The sequence below is a fragment of the Marmota flaviventris genome, chromosome 8 (genome assembly GCF_047511675.1).
Source record: "Marmota flaviventris isolate mMarFla1 chromosome 8, mMarFla1.hap1, whole genome shotgun sequence".
Classification (NCBI taxonomy): domain Eukaryota; kingdom Metazoa; phylum Chordata; class Mammalia; order Rodentia; family Sciuridae; genus Marmota; species Marmota flaviventris.
This window is the reverse complement of record NC_092505.1, coordinates 17,073,138-17,092,798: the sequence shown is the minus strand read 5'-3', so window position 1 is coordinate 17,092,798 and position 19,661 is coordinate 17,073,138. Positions and strand designations below refer to the sequence as shown.

The 19,661-nt window shown below is 37.2% G+C and overlaps 1 protein-coding gene across 6 annotated transcripts in view; it reads right to left on the bottom strand.

The window, feature by feature from the left end:
• App (amyloid beta precursor protein) overlaps window positions 1-19,661 on the bottom strand; it is a 239,114-nt gene that overhangs the window by 65,790 nt on the left and 153,663 nt on the right. For all 6 annotated transcript variants that reach the window (XM_027929083.2, XM_071615110.1, XM_027929078.3 and 3 more), the window contains 3 exons: window positions 15,761-15,894; window positions 11,043-11,117; window positions 10,142-10,300 (listed from right to left, as the gene is read on the bottom strand). In XM_027929083.2, coding sequence (XP_027784884.2) covers window positions 10,142-10,300; window positions 11,043-11,117; window positions 15,761-15,894 — 368 coding nt within the window. The remainder of the gene's footprint in view (window positions 1-10,141; window positions 10,301-11,042; window positions 11,118-15,760; window positions 15,895-19,661) is intronic.

Genomic DNA, 19,661 nt, shown 5'->3' with positions numbered 1-19,661 from the left:
ATGAATGAACAGTCAAGAGTTTTTAACAGCCCTGGGTGTAGTGCTGCAAAGAAGAAGGAAGCAAATGACTCACTTTATGGGGGGACCCTAACCTTTGCAGGTCACAAGGGACTTATTCAGAAAACCTACTCCTGGAGGATTAAATTGCACCCTCGTGGTTTCCAAAACTGTGACTAGAGAAGTTAATTATCTACCAAGAATATAAGCAATTCTTTCCTGTTTTCACAAAGAGGCTCAAGGCCATTATTTTCAGTTTTATACCTTGGATTTCAAGAACTCTTGAACATACAATGTAAAATGCATAGAATCTCTGTGTGTAGGTTTAAAGACACACTTGAGAGAGTTAAACCTCTCGGTGCTTGAGATGGTCTCAGTTGAGTTTATTTTGCCTTCTGATTCTCAAAATGTCAAATGCATTTTTTCACTGTTGCAAAAACAAACAAACAAACAAAAAAAACCATTGGGGGGTGAGGTACCAATCCAAACTAAACAAAACCAAACCAAAAATATGCAAAACAAACAAACAACAACAACAACAACAAAAAACCACACAAAACAATTGGGGAAGCTTCCAGGAACTTTTGGATCCTGACCATTTTTGTCTTTAAATCTAGGAGCTGTGTGCAATTTTTGAAAGTCCAATGCCAAATGTATCCACCTTCTTCTTTTCAGAAAAGCACATAAATGACTTCTGTAGGTTAAAATGAATATCAGAGGGGAAACAGCAATTCTACCCCAGGCTGAAAAAAGAAGTCTCAATAAAGCAAAGAAAAAATGCAGTAGATTCCGTAACATCCTTCCCTGCTCAGCTTCTTGATTTTGATAATATGGAGGCATCAGAAGGAAAGGTGTTGGGTAACTGATCTTTGACACTTAGTGCATACTGCAGAGACAAAACCCCCACATGTGGCCCAGGGGTTACCCCAATCACTGCACAGGCTCTGACTTTGTGATCTCATAGAAGTCACAAAGCCAGGAGAAGAGAAGGTCATCTCCTCCGAGTTCCCTCCTTCCCCAGGAAGCAGATCACTTCTAACAGGGACAGTTACCAAAGTCTCCATGTGCTCTGCCCTGACAATCTTTCTCCTCTTAAGGAGGAAAACATTTTCCTCCTTCACAGTCTTGTATCCATGTACAATTAAGTCCTTTGTTTTTCTAATAAAAAAAAAATTATGGCCAAAAAAAGGGTGGGTGGGTGGGTGGGTGGTGTGGTAGAAAATGTTAATTACAAAAAGAGTAGAAAAATTAAACCCAATTTGCGGATGGAAGAAGAATCCCCTGTTCCATACAGGTTGTACAGGGGCAAACCTGAGAATTATTTATATATAAATGTCTGTATAATACTCTAAGACAGAAATAAGAGAAAATTTAAAAAAAATAGAAAATAAGAGTGGTCGTAATCATCTCTCAAGTAAGTTAACTTATGTCAAATCTGATAGGTTTCATGATTTTTTTCCTGGGATGTTTCACTAATTCCTAGGAATAATTTATTTTGCTTATACAGATCACAGCTATAACTTAGTGAAGATTGCATATAGGACTGAAATTTAGCACCTGAACCAACCCCACAATTTATGCTTTCAGACAAACTGTAGCGTACACTGGAGACAGAGCTAAGATCTTCTGACCTGAGAGCACCTAAAGGCCAGAAATGATCTGGACCTAGATGTCTTGAAGTCTTGTTTAGTTAAGTAGTAAAACACACTGAAGCTCACTAGAATGCCCAGGTTATTCATGCAACCCAGAAGGCAAAGCCCACAGAGTTGCTGAAGAAATCATAAACAAAACATGTTCTAAAGTAACACAGACCCTTGGAGAGATTTTCCAAATGGTCTGATCATACAACAAATGCCAACTATGACAGATTCTTGACTTTTTTAGAGAGTTACAGCAATCTGCTTTAATTTTGCATACTGAGACTACAGCTTTGGAAGTTGTTTCCCTCCCTAAGAGGAGAAAGATTGTTAGGGTAGAGCACATGGAGACTTTGATAACTGTCCCTATTAGAAGTGTTCTACTTCCTGGGGAAGAAGGAAACCCAGGGGAGATGACTTTCTCTTCTCCTGGCTTCTGTGACTTCTGTGAGAGCACAAAGTCAGAACCTGTTAATATGTTCAAGGATAACCACATTCAAATTTCTTTTAATTGTACCCTCGCCTTTTCCTACAATTAGCCAGCGTTTTGACCTTTTAGATATTCTTTTTTTTTTAAATTTAATAACATTTGTATATGGAAACTCAAGACAAAACTGTTTAAAATCCAATATAACCTACCTAGGATCTTTATTTTCTATTTTTATTTTTTGATATTGGGGATTTAACCTAAAGGCATTTAATCACTAAGCTATATACCCAGCACCTCCTTTAAAATTTTGAGACAGGGTCTCTTAAAGTTGCTTAGGGCCTTACTAAGCTTCTGAGGCTAGCTTTCAACTGGCAATCCTCCTGCCTCAGCCTCCCGAGTGGTTGGGATTACAGGTGTGTACCACCCTCCCCATCTAGCATCTTTAAATTGTGATCTGTGGTTAAGTTTCATAAAATAAATGAAGCCCTTGAAACTGATGTGAAATTTACATGGGTGCTCCTGGGTGCATGTTGACAGAATGAGGACTTCCTGCTGTTCTTTCGGGCAGGTGAATAGTACTGGACCTTTCAATAACATGCCCCACATTTGTCTACAAACCCTAAATACTTGTATTTTCATCATAGGTTTCATTTTCAAGGATGAAATGAAAATAGATATTAACATGCAAATATGCATTTATGTTGCAGAGAAGCACAGGGTCCCCATGCTATGGGTTGTGACAGACCCATTTCCACTTTGAAGGAGGTCACAGTGGGGCTCCATGTGGAGGGAACTTGGGTGGTGACTGTGGTCTCAGAGACACAGTATAGAGCTTTCAAGCTTTTCATTATACTTCATTTTCTATCTGACTTAATTAAAAACAGAAAACATGAATGTCTATGGTTACCTACTTCCCACTGGTCTGAAGCAAGATCTGTTACTGAGCTTAGTAAACATTTAAAGCAAGGTTCAGAGGAAATACTGACAGGCTTTACAAATATAGCACACATACCACACAGTACAGTTTAAAGGATTTGCTTCAATAAATGTTAATTCTCCCATTTTTCTTTCCACCCATCATCTGCCACTAGGTTTGTCCTTAAAAGCTCTCAAGTTAATGAGTCTCTGTGTGCTCATCAATTTACACAAACTTCAACTTCAAATGAACGGTGAATGAATAAATAATACATACATACATAAGGTATAGGATAATCAAGTACATTTCTAAAAGATGATTTTTAGTCTTTAAATTTCTAACTACATTGTGATTATCACGACAAAATTTTTATAATATTCCAAAATTGCTGGTAGAAGGCTTTAAACATCATATTAATCTCTCCACGTATTAAGGACTCAGCATATAATTTTTAACTTACTCGACACTAACATTTAAGCACAGATGTTCCCCTATTTGTGTACATGTGCTCTGTGCACGTCCTAACAAAATGCTGGATATTTCTTTTCTGGCTGAAAGTGACAAGCAGAAAATGATGGGAGAAGGGCAGTTAGCAACGTCATATGAAAACTAAAGTTGCCCAGGTCTGCACCTCCATTTCTTTTTTGCCTTAGAAAACTTGCAGCTATGCTGATACCTATGTTAGCTAAAGATTGATTTAGTTGGAATCAACATGCTACATTGGCTAGAAATGGATTGGCTAGAACCTCCTCCTGTCAACACTGGTTTATCTGCCACTAAACACCCTTAAGCTGCTGTCCATTTCATCTCCAATGATCACTGTTTCTTATTGAACATCCACTGACCTGCCGCCACATAGCAGTGGGTGAAAATTCAACTTGGTGACAAAACCACACTCCTTACATAAGAGCCTCATCATAGGAATGTTCTTCCAAAGAATTCTACATGGAAGTAAGTTTTTAGGAACATCAGGAAGCTCTAATATTTGACTGAACCATTCAGAAATGAGAAAGGACAGGGAGTTGGTGCTATAGGTACTGTGACATTATTTTGCTCGACCCTCATTGTTACACAAAATTACATATAAGAGTTTGTGAGGGGAAAGGGGAAAAAAAAAACAAGGGAGAGAATTAAACAACAGCAGATGGGGTAGAGAGGGAAGATGAGAGGGAAGGGGAGGGGGGATAGTAGGGGATAGGAAAGGTAGCAGAATACAACAGTCATTAATATGGTATTATGTAAAAATGTGGATGTGTAACCAATGTGATTCTGCAACTTGTATTTGGGGCAAAAATGGGAGTTCATAACCCACTTGAATCAAATGTATGAAAGACGATATGTCATGAGCTTTGTAATGTTTTGAACAACCAATAAAAAAAAAAGAGTCTGAGCAAGAAGCGGTAGATACAAGCATGAAATAGAATTCGGTATTGATAAGAAGACTGCAATCATGAGAAATCACGGAAAAATCAACATTAAACTGGCACACAGACAAACAGACAGATGCACATGTAAATGGTTCCTAATTCTTACCACCACTTCGAAAATGTTTAACAGTAGAGAAAGTCAGAATATTATGATGCTAATGGAAAATTTAGACAAAGTGTATATATAAAAACACCAAAAAATCTCAGAATTACAAAGAAAGGTTTGGTTATTTTTCTCTCATCTTTAAAACATTTCAATTCTTAGTAATTAGGGTCTGCTAAGTTTTTCCAGATGAGGCCTACAATAGACACTTTATTTAAAACAAACAAATAAGCAAACAAACCATATCCAGTCTGGTTTAACTTTATAGAATTCCACATTAAATCCAGTTTCTCTCCAGACTACAGAAAACACTGAACAGGCAGGAAACAGTGTCATCCTCTGGGAATCAGAAACAGGACCTTGGCAGTTACAGGCAGGAAGGCTCCACCCATACTTGGCTCTTATTCCATGAAGCTGGGGGAAGCTTTACTCTGAGCCTGACCAAGTCAGAAGCAGGAAGCACACGACTGAGGGAGCTGGTTACCATATGATGACAGCCTGGCTTGAGTCCTACCTAATTTTGGTAGCTCAGAGGCCTCCAAAGGGGATGGAAACTAACCACATGTGATGCAGCTCTCGAGAGGAATTCAGCTTTTCTGGGGGTAAACAAAAATATAAATCCTTGATTTGCTAAGGAAACTTTTAAGACAGTAAAAGAGTTAAGTAAGGGGTTGGTGTTTAGAAGAGTCACTGGGCTTCAACGGAGCAGAGATTAGCCTCAGTCCAAAAATATGGCTGGGTTCTATTTCTTTCCTAGTGAAAATTAAAATTTTAATTATTCCCTGGGTTCAATCCCCAGCACCACAAAAATAAATAAATAAAATCTTGATTGTTATAATTATAAACATATGTAAGGATGTATATATGTGTAGATTTATTTTTTTTCTAGTACTAGGGATTGAACCTGGGGACTGATGTATGTTAGGCAAGCATGCTACCCCTGGGCCACATTCCCAGTCAAAACAATACACTTTTTGTTTGGATGTTCAGTTTATCCACCTATGGGTACGTGGTTAATTCAAAAGGAAACCTGGAACATAAGACATAAAGACACAACACAGGGACTTACCAAATGAAATTCATAGTAGAACAAGGAATAGTAAGCCATACGAAAATATAACCTCATAACATTTTCAAGTTTGGATTCAAAAATATAGATAAAGTACAAATTAAACCTGAGTGTCAAAGAAACTGAATATAATCTGTTTTTTTTTCCCCCCAGAATCTCAGATTTGCAAAGTCTGAGAATATACGGTAGAATTTGGTAAGGGTTAAGGGGATGACTATTTCAAGTGATAACATCTATAGAATTTACAGGAAAAAATACTTTCATTAATTTATCCAAATATATTCACTAATATATAGAAAAGACATTTATTGAAAATTTTATATTTTCTAGGCATTATGTGTAGGACAGTTCAGAAATATTTCCTCATGGTTCCAATTACAAGATGTCGCCTTCCTTATATAATCACTGAACAGTTCTTGATTCATATCTTTTAATAGCAATGTATAAAAGTCCCCCAAAATGGACTTAAAATTTCCTTACACTTTCCAAAGTGCAGAGCTAAGTTCGATGCCAAGCCATATATTAAAATTTAAACAAACATTCAAAGATGGTATCCTCACAAAAATGGCAGGCAACACTATGGGATTTGGGGCTTGTGACTATCTAACTTCACTTTTTATTACCAAGGGGAGATTTGTGCATTTCTGAGGTAAGAATTTAACAGGAATCCTCCGATGAATCCATAGCAATATGATTTCACTGATGGTGAAAAAGTCCTTCCTAATCCAGTCTTAAACTTTTATTTCAAATAAACATGCTTTCTAATTCCTATGACATGATCAACAGGCCCATGACAAAGCACCAGTATAGCTAATCTAAAATCGTCCCCTTGCATGAATCATGAAGCTCTGCCAAACATTCTTGCTACAGCCTTTCCTGTGGTGGCCCATGAGATTCAACTGAAAGACTCTCTGTGCACCTATTAAAGGTTCTGTTCAGCCCTCATCTTATTTTTTTCAGACTATCAATGACCATTGAGTAAAGACCTTACTTCAGGAATTGGACGTTCAGCTACACCTTTTTACAGCAAGTCTCTTTTTAAAGACCTGGTCTAGATACTCACCATGCTGCTCTGCTCTTGCAAACAATCCCCACAGCTCCTCCCCTCAAAGCATGCTTCCCAGAGAAGAAGAAGAACCAAGGAACCTATTATTTGCAGACTTAGAAGTGCCTGAAGAGGACAGGGATTTTTTTTGCTAATACAAAATGAAAATGCTAATGTGGATATTCAGTTTCAAAAGCTCTTTGTTCTGAGAAGTATGATCTAGTGAGAAGGTACTGCAGTGGGAAACTGTGATAAATGGCTCCATCCTGTCCCTTACTTGTGGTGTCACCCTGAACCAGCCACAATCTCCCGGGATGCTACTGATGTCATTGGGACAATGGGGTCAATACTGTCTTGACCTGGAGGAATGCCAACAGCTCTTTTCTGGCTCCTCAAGGGTTTCTGCATTATAACCTCACAAGGAAAATAAACATACTGAGGAAAATCAGCATAAGTGGGTGGCTTTTTAGTTTAGTTACATAACATATACACAGACTCCCATTTCTGGTCAAAATCCAGGAAGAGGAACTGGATTTATCTCCCGTCCCCTCACCTGAAACAACTAACAAATTGATTAAATACATGGAACAGATCCTTCACAAGGTACCAGACCTAGGTTAAAGGAGTGAGCCCTGAGTTTCCAGGCCATAGCTCAAGGCAGAGAAAGTCAGGCAGAACCTGGAGGAATCCTGGGCAGCTCTGGAGAGATCCAGGGAGCTAGAATTCACAGCACAGAGGACAGAGTATTGGTAGAAGAGAGCTGTTCTCAAAAAGAGAACCAAAAAATGTGCAGAGGGTGATCCTTGAAATTGTAGCTGAGTCACGATCATTACATGCATGTGGAAAAAACAGAGGCTGGGGGAAATTCACCAAAGAGGATATTTATAGGTGTACAAAATATGTAGACTCAAAATGCTGAAATTCACAATGTTTGACCAATCAATAAACAGTTACTACATATGAAATGATTCAGGAAAACAGCACACAGAAGGAAGAAATATCAATCACAACTGATCCTACTTGACACAGTTAGCAAACAAAGATATTCAAACAGTTTTTGTAACGTTCCATAGGTTCAAAAGTTAAAATATAGAACATATTGGGGATAGGGGAGCCCAGAGTGAATATATAGACATGAAAATTATGGTAGGAGAGATGAGATGAAAAATGGTCAGAAGGATTGTAGGGTAGTAGGAAGTACATCATGGAACATCATAATTAAATGGCTCAAAATTAGTGATAAATAAAATCTTACAAGGAAAATCTTACAGGATAATAATAAAAAAGACATGTTATTTATAGAGACATAACGATAAGTATTATCACCTTTCTTATTCAAAATAACACAAGTAAGAGATCATGGAACACATCTTTAAAGAAGAAAAGGGGGGAAAAAGCCTCAATCTAGAATTCTACACCCAGCAAAAACAGCTTCCAAAGTCAAAGGTGAAATTAAGGTATTTTTAGACATTAATAAATTAAAAACAAGAAAAGAAATTTAAAAGAATTCATCACCAACCTACAGGCAATCCAAGCCAAAAAAAAAAAAAAAAAAAAATCCATCTCCAACCTACATGTTCTTCAAGGCATTTTAAGAGGAGTCCTTTGGGCAGAAGCAAAAATGATACCAGGTGCATTTGTACAAAAAAAATTAAGAGCATCAGAAATGGTGACCGTATGTAAACATGTGAACTTTTTTTCTTATTATTTCCTGAACAATGCAATTTAACAACTATTTACAATGTATTAGGCATTGCTAATTAATCTAAAGATGATTTAAAGTGAACAGGATGACATGTGTAAGTTATTTGCAGATACTATGTCTTTTTTTTCCCTTGTGGGTGCTGAGGATTGAACCCAGGGTCTTGCACATGCAAGGTAAGAGATCTACCACTAAGCTGCGCCCCTAGCTTCTATGCTATTTAGCATAAAGGACTTGAGCATCTATGGATTTTGGTATCTGAGAGGGTCCTAAAACATACAGACATTGAGAGATGATTGTACTTTATTGGAACAGATGAGACAAATAGAAAATCTATCAAGATATAGATTTAGATATTAACTATATCAGAAACTTCACTGAATACACATGGCCTTCCCAATTAAAAGGCAAGACCCAGCTATATGCAGCCTATAAGAAATGCACTTCAAATACCCCCCCAAAAAAATACATGAATAAAAAATACTATGCAAATATTAATCAAAAGAAAGCTAGAGTAGATTTATTAACATTAGACAAAGTAGGTTTTAGAGTAAAATATATTACCAGGGATTAAAAGGTAATTTCATGATAGTACATGAATCAAAGAGGACATAACAACTCTGAATGTTTATACACCTAAAAACATAGTCTCAAAATATACAAGGCAAAAACCTACAGCACTGCAAGGAGAAATAGAACACACCACCCTTGTAGCTTTCAATACCCCTCACCCAATGATGAATAGTACAAGGCATAAAGTGCAAATTCACTATCAAAATGTTCCTTATCCTCAAAGCAAAGTCTAACACTGTGTTCAGTAATGAACTCCATGGCCCCACTTGGTAAACCTTTTTTTGGCAATGATCACTGCAAACCACAAAGAAACCTCCTCACTGTAGCCTTCAGGACTGATGATGGCTTCCCTCCAAAGAATATGGCCAAAGCTCTGATTCAGAAATCCAAGTCCTAGATCCTACATTGAAAATTATTACAGCTCAAGTTAAGTTTTAGCTTTTCTTGATCTCAGTTACATGGATTATATGACGAAGGTGTTGAGCTAGATTACTATTAATCCTTCCCTATGGTTGGAATGTTTGTGTCCATCACTGAATTCTTATGTTCAAATGCATAGTGTGGTGGTATTGGGACAGACTCCATAAGAATGGGGTTATTGCTTTTACAAAAGAGGCCCTAGGAGAGCTTCCTTGCCCCTTCCATCAGGTGAAGATATAGTGGGAAAAAAAGGGTATGAGCCAGGAAGCAGGCCGTCTCCAGACCTCTGTTGGTGCCTACTCTCAGTTTTCTCAGTCTTCCAAACAGTGAAAAATATAATCTTGTTGTTTACATGCCACTCAGTCTACAGTATTCCATCATGGCAGCCTAAGCAAACTAAGACATCCTGCTTCTGGCTTTTGTGTTTCCGACTTCAATTGCACCATGAAGAACATTACATAAAGTTAGGTACTGCCTTGAAGTTCCTGGAAAGCCTGTCTCACTGCTCTAAGGAGAAGTGTCAGTGTCCAATTCTAAGAGTTTAGATGGCCCTGTCAGACAGCTGCCCTGAGACCGTCACTTTTTTTTTTTTTTTCCAGTGCTGGGGATTGAACCCAGGGTCTTCTGCATGGTAGGCAAGTGCCCTACCCCTGAGCCACATCTCCAGCCAGAGACTTGTGACTTTTAAGATAGAATGGACACTACACATTCCTATGAAAAAGGTGTTCATAGCATTCTTTTAATTTCTCTTCTAGGGCCTCCAGTGCCCAGTGTCCCCACCATCTGTGCTGTGACATAAAGCAAGGTTTCAGTGAGACCTACCCGAGGAGGAACAGCCTGCAGGGCGGTGATGTAGTTCTCCAGGGCCAGTCGGCGGCGGTCATTGAGCATGGCTTCCACTCTGGCCATGTGTGTCTCCACCAGCTGCTGCCTCTCATTGGCTGCTTCCTGTTCCAGAGATTCCACTTTCTCCTGGAAATGCTGTCATTTTGAAAACACACATCAATCAGGAACATAACGAGGAGGATGGTGGCAAATTCAAGTCTTTTAGAAGAGATATTCTATTGCATTTTTCTTCAAGTGATTAAAAACTATTCCAGAGGGTGCACAGTCACCCCAACATTGACTAATTTTATACATTTTATAGGTTACCTCCTCTTCCTGTATTCTCCATCTCCCAACCAAATTAATTTCTCACTGAAAATCAGGATTTTATAGACTCCTTCAAGACTCATTTCACTGATAATGACTGATACTAATGTCAGATCCATTTATATATTCTTGAAGCTCTTGCATTTCATATTTTTAAAAAATTCCTTTCTTCTGAAATTATTTTAATTTATGCAAATGGCCATAATAATCTCTCTGTTTATGTAAGGTAATTTGAATGCTGGTTTCAGACCCAAATTGCAATACTTGGATAATTTTCCCAGGGGGAGAAGTACAACAATTAGGGCAACCAAAGAGATGCATTATTAATAAAAAGTAAACTGCAAGTAACAATAAGTTTTATGGCAATGAATTATAACTTGAAATAGTTGGGAGCAAATGTAAGGCAGGGTTTCAACAACTCAATAACTAGACAACGATTAGGAACAGCCTAAATTTATGGGAATATGAACAATCATGCATGGGGTTCCAGAAGATGCTGGCCAATCTGCAGGCCCTCAACAGACAGGTTGTCGGCAGGTCCTGCTTGCTAGGGAGTGGGTTCAGATTTTACCTGGATCACTGCCTTCTTATCAGCTTTGGGCAAGTTCTTTGCTTGACGTTCTGCTTCTTCCCATTCTCTCATGACCTGCAAAAGAGGACAAAACACTTTTATCATCAGTTCTTCCTTCAAATACAGCTTTAACTGAATGTTTTATAGTAATTTTCTCCTGTTTTTGTTACTGTGAATACAAAACAAAACAAAACAAAAATAACTATTGCATATTCATTCTTATATGAATAATATTTGACCTTCCATGAAGATGTAAATAATTTATCATAGAAGTATACTTAACATAAATGACTTTATTTACTGCAGGCAGGCAGCCTTTTGAAGTATGATTGTTCTTTTTTGTTCCCCCCTCAAAAAATGGCCAGAAGTCATTTATTTGATGTGAAAAAATACTAAACTGTTCATAAGAGGCATATACTTCCTGAACAAGGAATTAAATAATTAAACACACTGGTCTTAGCCTTCTATAAAAGCAAGTTAAACATTTCAACTGTGGCATTTGTAGAAGAAGGAGGAGCCAACATAACAACCTATGTATGTGTAAATGTCATGAACACAATACAAAAAAAATAAATAAAGCACATAATGGAGGAAGATACAGAAGACTTCAGTCATTTGAAATCCTATGATCTACCCTTTATGAGAACTGATGAGCAATTAGGGCCTTCTGCTTGCCAACATGAATTATGCATAGCAAGGATTACTCTGAATCCCCCAGAAATTCTAAGAAAATATAGATTATAACATTTTGAATGCAGCAAAAATCAACACTAATTTGGTAACCAGGTGAATCTAATTTGTTAGGAAATAAAACTTCCTGGTCTCACTCTTGATGTCCAGCCACCTGGACTTCCTGAGAGAAACTCACACATTCAGCAGACCACAAGGCCTAAGTCTATAGCTGTTCATCTTGTTGGACAAAAATATCAGTTTCTCACCATCTATGGCTGCCCTTTCCTTTCTAAGTGTTCTACTAGCTGTCAAGGGAGTTTAAGTGTAACTAACACCAGAGGTTGGTAAAATGAAAAAAGAAAGATCAAGTAAGCAAAATTCTGGCCTATTATAGGATGAGTACTTGCCTACTCTGTGTACTTCCACAATGTGGTAAAACTTGATTTCTACACTAAAAAGACTGTTACAAGCATTTAACCCTCAGGAACTGATTTTGTTTTTTGAGATATCCTTCCAAATCACAAAGAAAAGGGGGTTTAGAGAAGTTCTATGAGAAAATACCATATCTAATGATCAAGTGAGTTTCTTAGGTATTTTATTGGCTGTCAGCATTAATTCTTTGTATAATATACAAGATCACTTACATTGTGTATAAGATACAAATTCTTTATTGTTTTGGTAAAATTCTGGAGAAATAAGATGGAATGGCTTTTCTACTATACTTGAATAGTATATAAAAAATAACATTAAGGTATATAACAAAATTGGGACAAATGTCCCACTGTAGTAAACAGGAACATAACACACACAAAAAATAAATATACTGTCCGGGTTACTTTGGTATTTCTGTGAGTTGATGAAAAGAACCTGTGGGCCAGGGAGATACTGAAAACTATCTTTGCTTTACAGATAAGATAAGCCTTGCAGTACAAATAATTCAATTTCCTGTATGAGAATGTTCACCCTGGTGGTGCTTGACCAAGAATTCCTCAGGCAAGGAATCTCAAAATTAGTTTGAGACAGAAGCCAAATGTCTTTCTGGAATGTGAAAGGTTGATTTTCTGCATTACATTTTCATTTTTTTACCAGCTCACCTTGTATACTCAGAATCTGGACTTTTAGCTTTGAATTGGAGATTCATGAAATATTTAAGATTTATTTATCTAATGAGTTGAAAATAAGCATCACTATAAAAATGAACTCAAACTTTGATTTGTTTTTCAGAACAATTAAACAATATCCTCCACCCCTACAAATAAAACAAATCACCCTAGAACTCCTTACTACATTCAAATGGATCCACAGTGTAGGCTGAACACCACCCTGTGATAAACGGCTTCCGCTGTGTTGCATTGATAATAGATAACATTACTGTTCACCCTGGATTAAGTGCTTTACAAAAATCTATCAAATTTAATTGATTCCTCACAATAGACTGTAAGATTAGGCATGGCCATTCCCATTTGATGTACAAAGTTAAGATATGAGCTCAAGGTCATGCAAGTAGCAAGTGGAGAAGGAATGATAATAAACGAAGACCATTTGGCCCCTCTGCCATTATAAAATGGAAAAGCTACCAAATGAGCCAAGTTTACTTAAACTCAGTGACAGGAGAAGAGCCATTCCTGAGGTGATGTTATTGTCAAAATAAAAAACTCAAAGTAAGGGCAACTTTCAATTTGAAAGTTCATTTTAAATACATATTAAAATTACTAGAAAAGTAAGTAATAATAAGTAAGTACAAATGTACTTCATATTTCAGAAACAAAGAGTGTTATTCTGTGTAAGTTTTTTTTTTTTTGTCTTTATGTTACACTGCTCCAATGCTTATTTGTATGTGGTAGATGCTGTCATAACATAACACAAAAATCTACAGATTTCAAGTTGTAATTCCCAGCATCAACAAAATGCCCCAAACTCCAGATTCTCTGTATTTGTAAAGAAACAAATAATAACAAAAACTACAAAATGAATCAATAAGAAAAAAAATTGAAATTTGAAATTCTCAGGATTTGTTCCTTTTGGTTGCTCTTTATATTCTTGTAAAGCAATTTTCCACCACATGCACAAAGGTATCAATTTCATCTGGATTTATGGATCTTCAAAGACCTGGCTGTTTCATGCAGAGAAAATCACTACTAGAGATTGAAGAGGCAGGCAAGTTCAAAGTCACATGTTCCCAGAATTCAGCATCATAGATTACAAAGATGAATACTGAACTCAGGAGTCTCTCTTTGCTCTGACTACTGGAATATAGCAGAGAGCAAGCATGCTTTGCTCCAGGATAACATCTGATGAGTTAGTTACTTCAGCTGGACTGAGTGACTAAAAATCAAGAAAATCTACAAAAAATTATATGAACTAAGCAGATATACTAAAATAAAGTTCCTATTCCAGCAGAGACCAATCGTAATTAAAACTAATCAGTTTTCTTAATGTTACCCAAATGACATGGATACACTGAATAAAACAATCCAGGGGTAAATACTAGGTGAATCTAAGAATGAAATGCAAGGTTAGGAAGGCTTATGTGGACTTACAGGGACCGGAAGGAATTTACAACCAGCTGGAGAGATAAGACATAGGGATCAAAACATCATTAAGAAAAATGGGGAGCAGATATTTACAATTAAATGAAAGGTAAGATCAATGACTGCTTCTCCCATTCTGAGAATTATGTGGGGTATCTGTGGATGTGAAGAGTGGAGTGGCCTAATCAGAGCAGCAGCTTAACGATGCAGTAAGACGGGGTGGCAGTAGGAAGCCTGGGCTCAGGGAGCAGGGCAGACGCTGGAGAGAAGCTGAGCGTTCAGTGCTTACTTCTTTTATTGTTCTTTTAGACATCATGCATCACTGCATGAATTTTTTAGGGCAGTGTGAGGCCTCCAAAAGCATCAGAAACAAAAAGAGAGGCACAATTTAAATTTAAAGGAGGATATTTCAGCGGTAGTAAGTTCCACTCAGAGTATTCCCATTTGGTTTCCCCTTTTGTGGTACTGGGTGCTCTACCACTGAGCTACATCCTTATTTTGAAACAGGGTCTCAAGTTGCCCAGGCTGGCTTCAAACTTGTGATCCTCCTGTCTCAGCCTCTTGAGTAGCTGGGATTACAGACAGGCACCACCACAACTGGCCTCCCACAACAATGACTATATACCCATTTGCGACTTTCCAAATGAAAGATCCCATTTTTCAAGGCAATTTGCACTGTTCCACTCTAGCCAGTTTTCTAGTTCAACTCACTTTTAGGTTTCCATCATGGGCAAGATTAGAACTGTGCTTCATATTTCAGAAACAAAGAGTGTTATTACTATCAGTTTTTTTTTTTTGTCTTTATGTTACTACCATACTAAAGTAGATTCAAGCACCGTGATTAGTCATCTTTTTTAAAAAAGTTAGCCTTTATAGATACATTGTTAGCTCTGTTTTAAAAATATAGATTTATTATAATTAAGATATGGTGAGGCCAAGAGATCAGGAGATGATTGTTTCTGAGGAGCCAGTCATTTTCCCAGTTTTAAAGGGGATTGGGAGATTGCGGGGGAGGGTTGCACATCAGGCCACACAGCCTCACACAAGGAAGCACCAGATCCATGGGAGGCAGAGGGAGCCTTTGTTGGTATTTCATGGGAAGGAAAAGGCAAGGCAGTGTAAGCAGGCTTAGGACTGACTAATTCAAATAAATCTGGCAACTCTGGGGAATGGGGGCTGTCCCTGACAGTCTATTACAGGGAGATCAGAGCAGAAGACTAACTCAAGCCTAAAGCCAATAAAGACCAGAGTTGCAGTCATAGGCTTTGGACCAGTTGGGGTGCCTATGAAAGATAAGCTTTATGGGGCATTTGTCTGCTATCTCTAGAGATTGGCTGGTCCTGGATGGGGTTTCCTAGAGTCAATAAGGCCCCAGGTCAGAAAGTGCAGAAAATAAACAGGCATGATAAATCATCTACCAGAGACTTAATAAAGCATTGAAGCCCTGGGTCGAGGCAGAGGCAAGCCCAGATTTTCAAGTACTGTAGGGCAAAAAAGATTAAGAATTGGATTTACCTGGGACATCCTCTCCCGGTGCTTGGCCTCCAGCCTCTCCTTGGCTTTCTGGAAGTGGGCATGCTCATTTTCGTCACCAGGCGTCTCAAGATACTTGTCAACGGCATCAGGGGTGCTGGCTGCTGTTGTAGGAACTATAAGGTAGAAGGGAAGAAGGTTTGAGAAGTCAAACACAATGTCCAGTCCTTCATATGAAAGCCAAACTTTCAGTTATTTGCCAGGACAAAGAATTTAGTAAAGAAGCGCAAATGAGATGTTAATGCTGTTTGAGAGAACAACGTGGGACATTTCACAGCAAAGGTGGGGATGTGTTTTGCCTCCTCCAAGTATGGGCTAAAGAAAAATCTAAAACAACCCATTTTGCAAATTAGAGCATTAAGAAATTCTTTGCAAAACACGCATCCAGAGAGACGCTGGTGCTTAATATGAACATGTTTTGCTAAATTGATTTTTTCTTCGCTGAATTTTTTGTAATTTTGAAATGTTGATTATTTACTTTTTAAACAGCCCATTTTGTATCAATATTACATATTAAGATTCCTGCAGAAAACAAAGAAAACTGAAAATAGACTACTGCAAAATAACAATATCTCACTGCAAAATAAGAATAGCTCTGAGAAAAGGTAAATTCTACACAACGTATTTTAGATAGTGCAATTACAAAGTCATCCTTTAAGAGATGGTATTTGAAACCCTATAAAGGGAAATAATAATAAGTTCATCTTTGAAATTATAAAAGGACCTTATACTTTCACAAATTTGTAAGTTAACAATTCATTAAACTACTTGGCAAAAAGAAAGAGGTTTAGGCTTTGTATTCAACTAATAACTGCTAAGCCATATTTGGATTGTGACATATGCTGCTATATTACAGACACATACTCATAAAACTAGAGTAGACTATAAAATAGAAATGTTCTAATGCATGAGCCAGTAAAGTATAACACCTATACAAGGGGTCTTCCAAAAGATAAGTACTGCCTAGTGACAATTCAGGGTATTTAGGAGCTTAAAAGAAAATAAAAAAGAGATTTTGCCATTAGAACAACTTTAACCTAAAAATGAAAAGAAAGGCTTTCACTGTCTTCTCAGGTCACATCAATTTCAAAGGATTATTCTAATATCACTAATGTTCCAAAGATTCTTTTCATTCTTTTTACCTAATTACTTAAGTACTATACTTGGGATATAAAATCCCAAGGAGGACTTTAAATGAGAAGAATTTATGGCTAAGTCATTTTGAAACTAAAGTCTAAGTTACATGTCTTTTATGTAAGCTTAAGAAAATGCCTGGAATCTTAATCAGAAGTCTTTGAGTTATTAACAGAAACCAGGAAATATATTAAATAATATATTTGATTTTATATTAAATAATATATTTAATTTTAAAGAGAAACAGTCATTCTGATTTCTTCCTCTCTACTTCAATCACCAATTAATCATTATTTGTTTAAAAAAAACCAGAAGCATGTAATAAAGGAGGGAATTATATTACATCTTATGCTGACAGAAAAGGCAGGAAGGATGGGGAGAGCAGACCGGGCTTTGCAAGTAACCACAGCTGCATTTGAGTTTCAGTTCTTTCCCTACACCAGCTGGGGTCCTGGGCAAGTGACTTGGTCCCCTACAGTCTAGTTTCTTTATCAAGGGGAGACAACATGTCGAAGGACACACTAGGAGAGTTGGGAAAATGAGAACCACCCTATGCCAGTTAATCAGTCACTTAACAGGTGTCACTCAGGGTACCTGGTATTGTTAGCACCTTCCCTCCTCCTCTGCTTATTCCATCTTATTTAAATCTCATTGTTTGTGCTATCATGGGAAAAATCGGTTACTTTCTTTTCAAACCCACTGAAAATGAACGATATGCAGGACCATGAAATATCCATTTACAAGGAAAGTAACGTTTTTTTTTTCTAAAATAATCTTAATTTGTAAGAATTTAATTAATTTGTAATTGAAATAATTTTCAATTTTAAAACTTTCTGTAAAATATTTTTTTAAAGGTATTTTTTTTCCTGAATAATCTTGAACGAATCAGTATGCAAGTATTTTTTACCTAAACGATTTCCAAACATGACACAGAGGTAGTATTTATCATTTTAAATGGGTTTCCCTCGGTTTTAATCATTTTCTCATCTTCATATAGCAGACACAAATGAGAACAAGTTAAAGACAAAACCAGAAAATAAAACAACATTCTTTTGGCAAAGTACAATCCGGCAGAATGACATGATTAAGCAAACCATATTTTACATTTTAAACAAACGAAAATGTATAAACGTTTGGGTGCATATGCACTGATCAAAATAGCCATCTGGCTCTAAGACATAATCACACCATAGCACCCGCTGCAGAAAAAATTTACACTCCATGAGTACAAAGTTTTCCAGCTCTTGGGACTGGCAAATTTTATGATTTTTCTCTACTTCTTACGGATTACAAATATTGTTTACTCTACAATGGAGAGGTGATAATACACTACAATCTAAGTCACTAAGATCTCATTGGCCTAAATTGAAATATAGCTTTGTAATACTAAGAATAAAAGAATAATCAAGAAATAAGTATGAAGTATGTCTAACAGTATTAAGATGATTTCAAATATCAAACTTTTTTTTAAGGCACATGAAAATAAATACAATACTGTGTTACCAATTTATTCCAGTCAAGAAATATTTCCATGATACTTAATTTTATGTGCCAACTTTTTTTCCTGAGGGTGTCCAGATAAAACATTCTCTTTCGCACATTCTGTTTCTGGGATGAGATCAGCACTTGGATCTCCAGATTCAAGTAGTTGTCATTTTTGCTTCCTTTCTGCCTGTGTGATTGAGCAGGGACCTTGACCTTCTTCTGCCCTTGGACAGGGATCCCCTGGTTCTCAAGCCTTTGAATTCAGACTGAATTATACCACAGGCTTTCCCAGGTCTCCTCCTTGCAGATGATAGAACATGGGACTTATCAACCTCCACAATTGCCATCTGAGACAATTCCTTACAACACATCTCTTCATATATATGCACACATGTTCATGTACACACACACGCACACTCACACACGAGTCCTGTTCCCATGGAAAACTTGAAGAATTTCTCTTCAAGTTAATCTTGGTTAGGGGTCCCAGTTGCAACTTTAGTTGAGACATTTAAGAGAAGTTGTTTCTTTTTAAATATTTAATTCAAACTTTGTAGCCATTTATAGTAACTTTCCATCTCAATGAATAAGAATGAGTGAAATTATCCTATGTACACACTAACTGGGAAACCAGATCACAGTCTAGTTATGGAAAGAAGAATGATAATATATTAATATTTTTAAAATAAATCCAGTATTTTATTATTATTGCCGTGTAGCTGGTGAGGAGGAAGGGAAGAACATTTTTTTAATATATATATTTTTAGATGTTGATGAACCTTTATTTTATTCATTTATTTATATGTAGTGTTGAGAATCAAACCCAGTGCCTCACACATGCTAGGCATGCACTCTACCACTGAGCCACAACCCCAGTCCAGGGAAGAACATTTTTAAGACTACGTCTAGAGGGCTCAGCTTCTTTTCCTCTCTGTCTACACCCTGAAGGCACTGTGTTTTCAGGACCTGTTCCATGTTGTGACAAGGCCCATGGCAGGCCAGAGACTTGGTAACACAGGCAGCAGGCAGTAGGAGAAAACCTATTTCTAAAAGGTGTTTCCCTCTGGGAAGGGAATGAGTGGCTCAAGGAATGTTAGGGCATGTCCCAGGGCAAGAAGGGAACAGGAAGGTGCATATTGCAGGTTACTCAAAGCAGGCCACTATACCCACTTCAAAAGTAGAAACAAACTGGCTTGGAAAGGTTTTTTTTTTTTTTTTTTTTTTTTCCCCAAACCACCACAATGCACTTTAGCCTTCAGAAAAC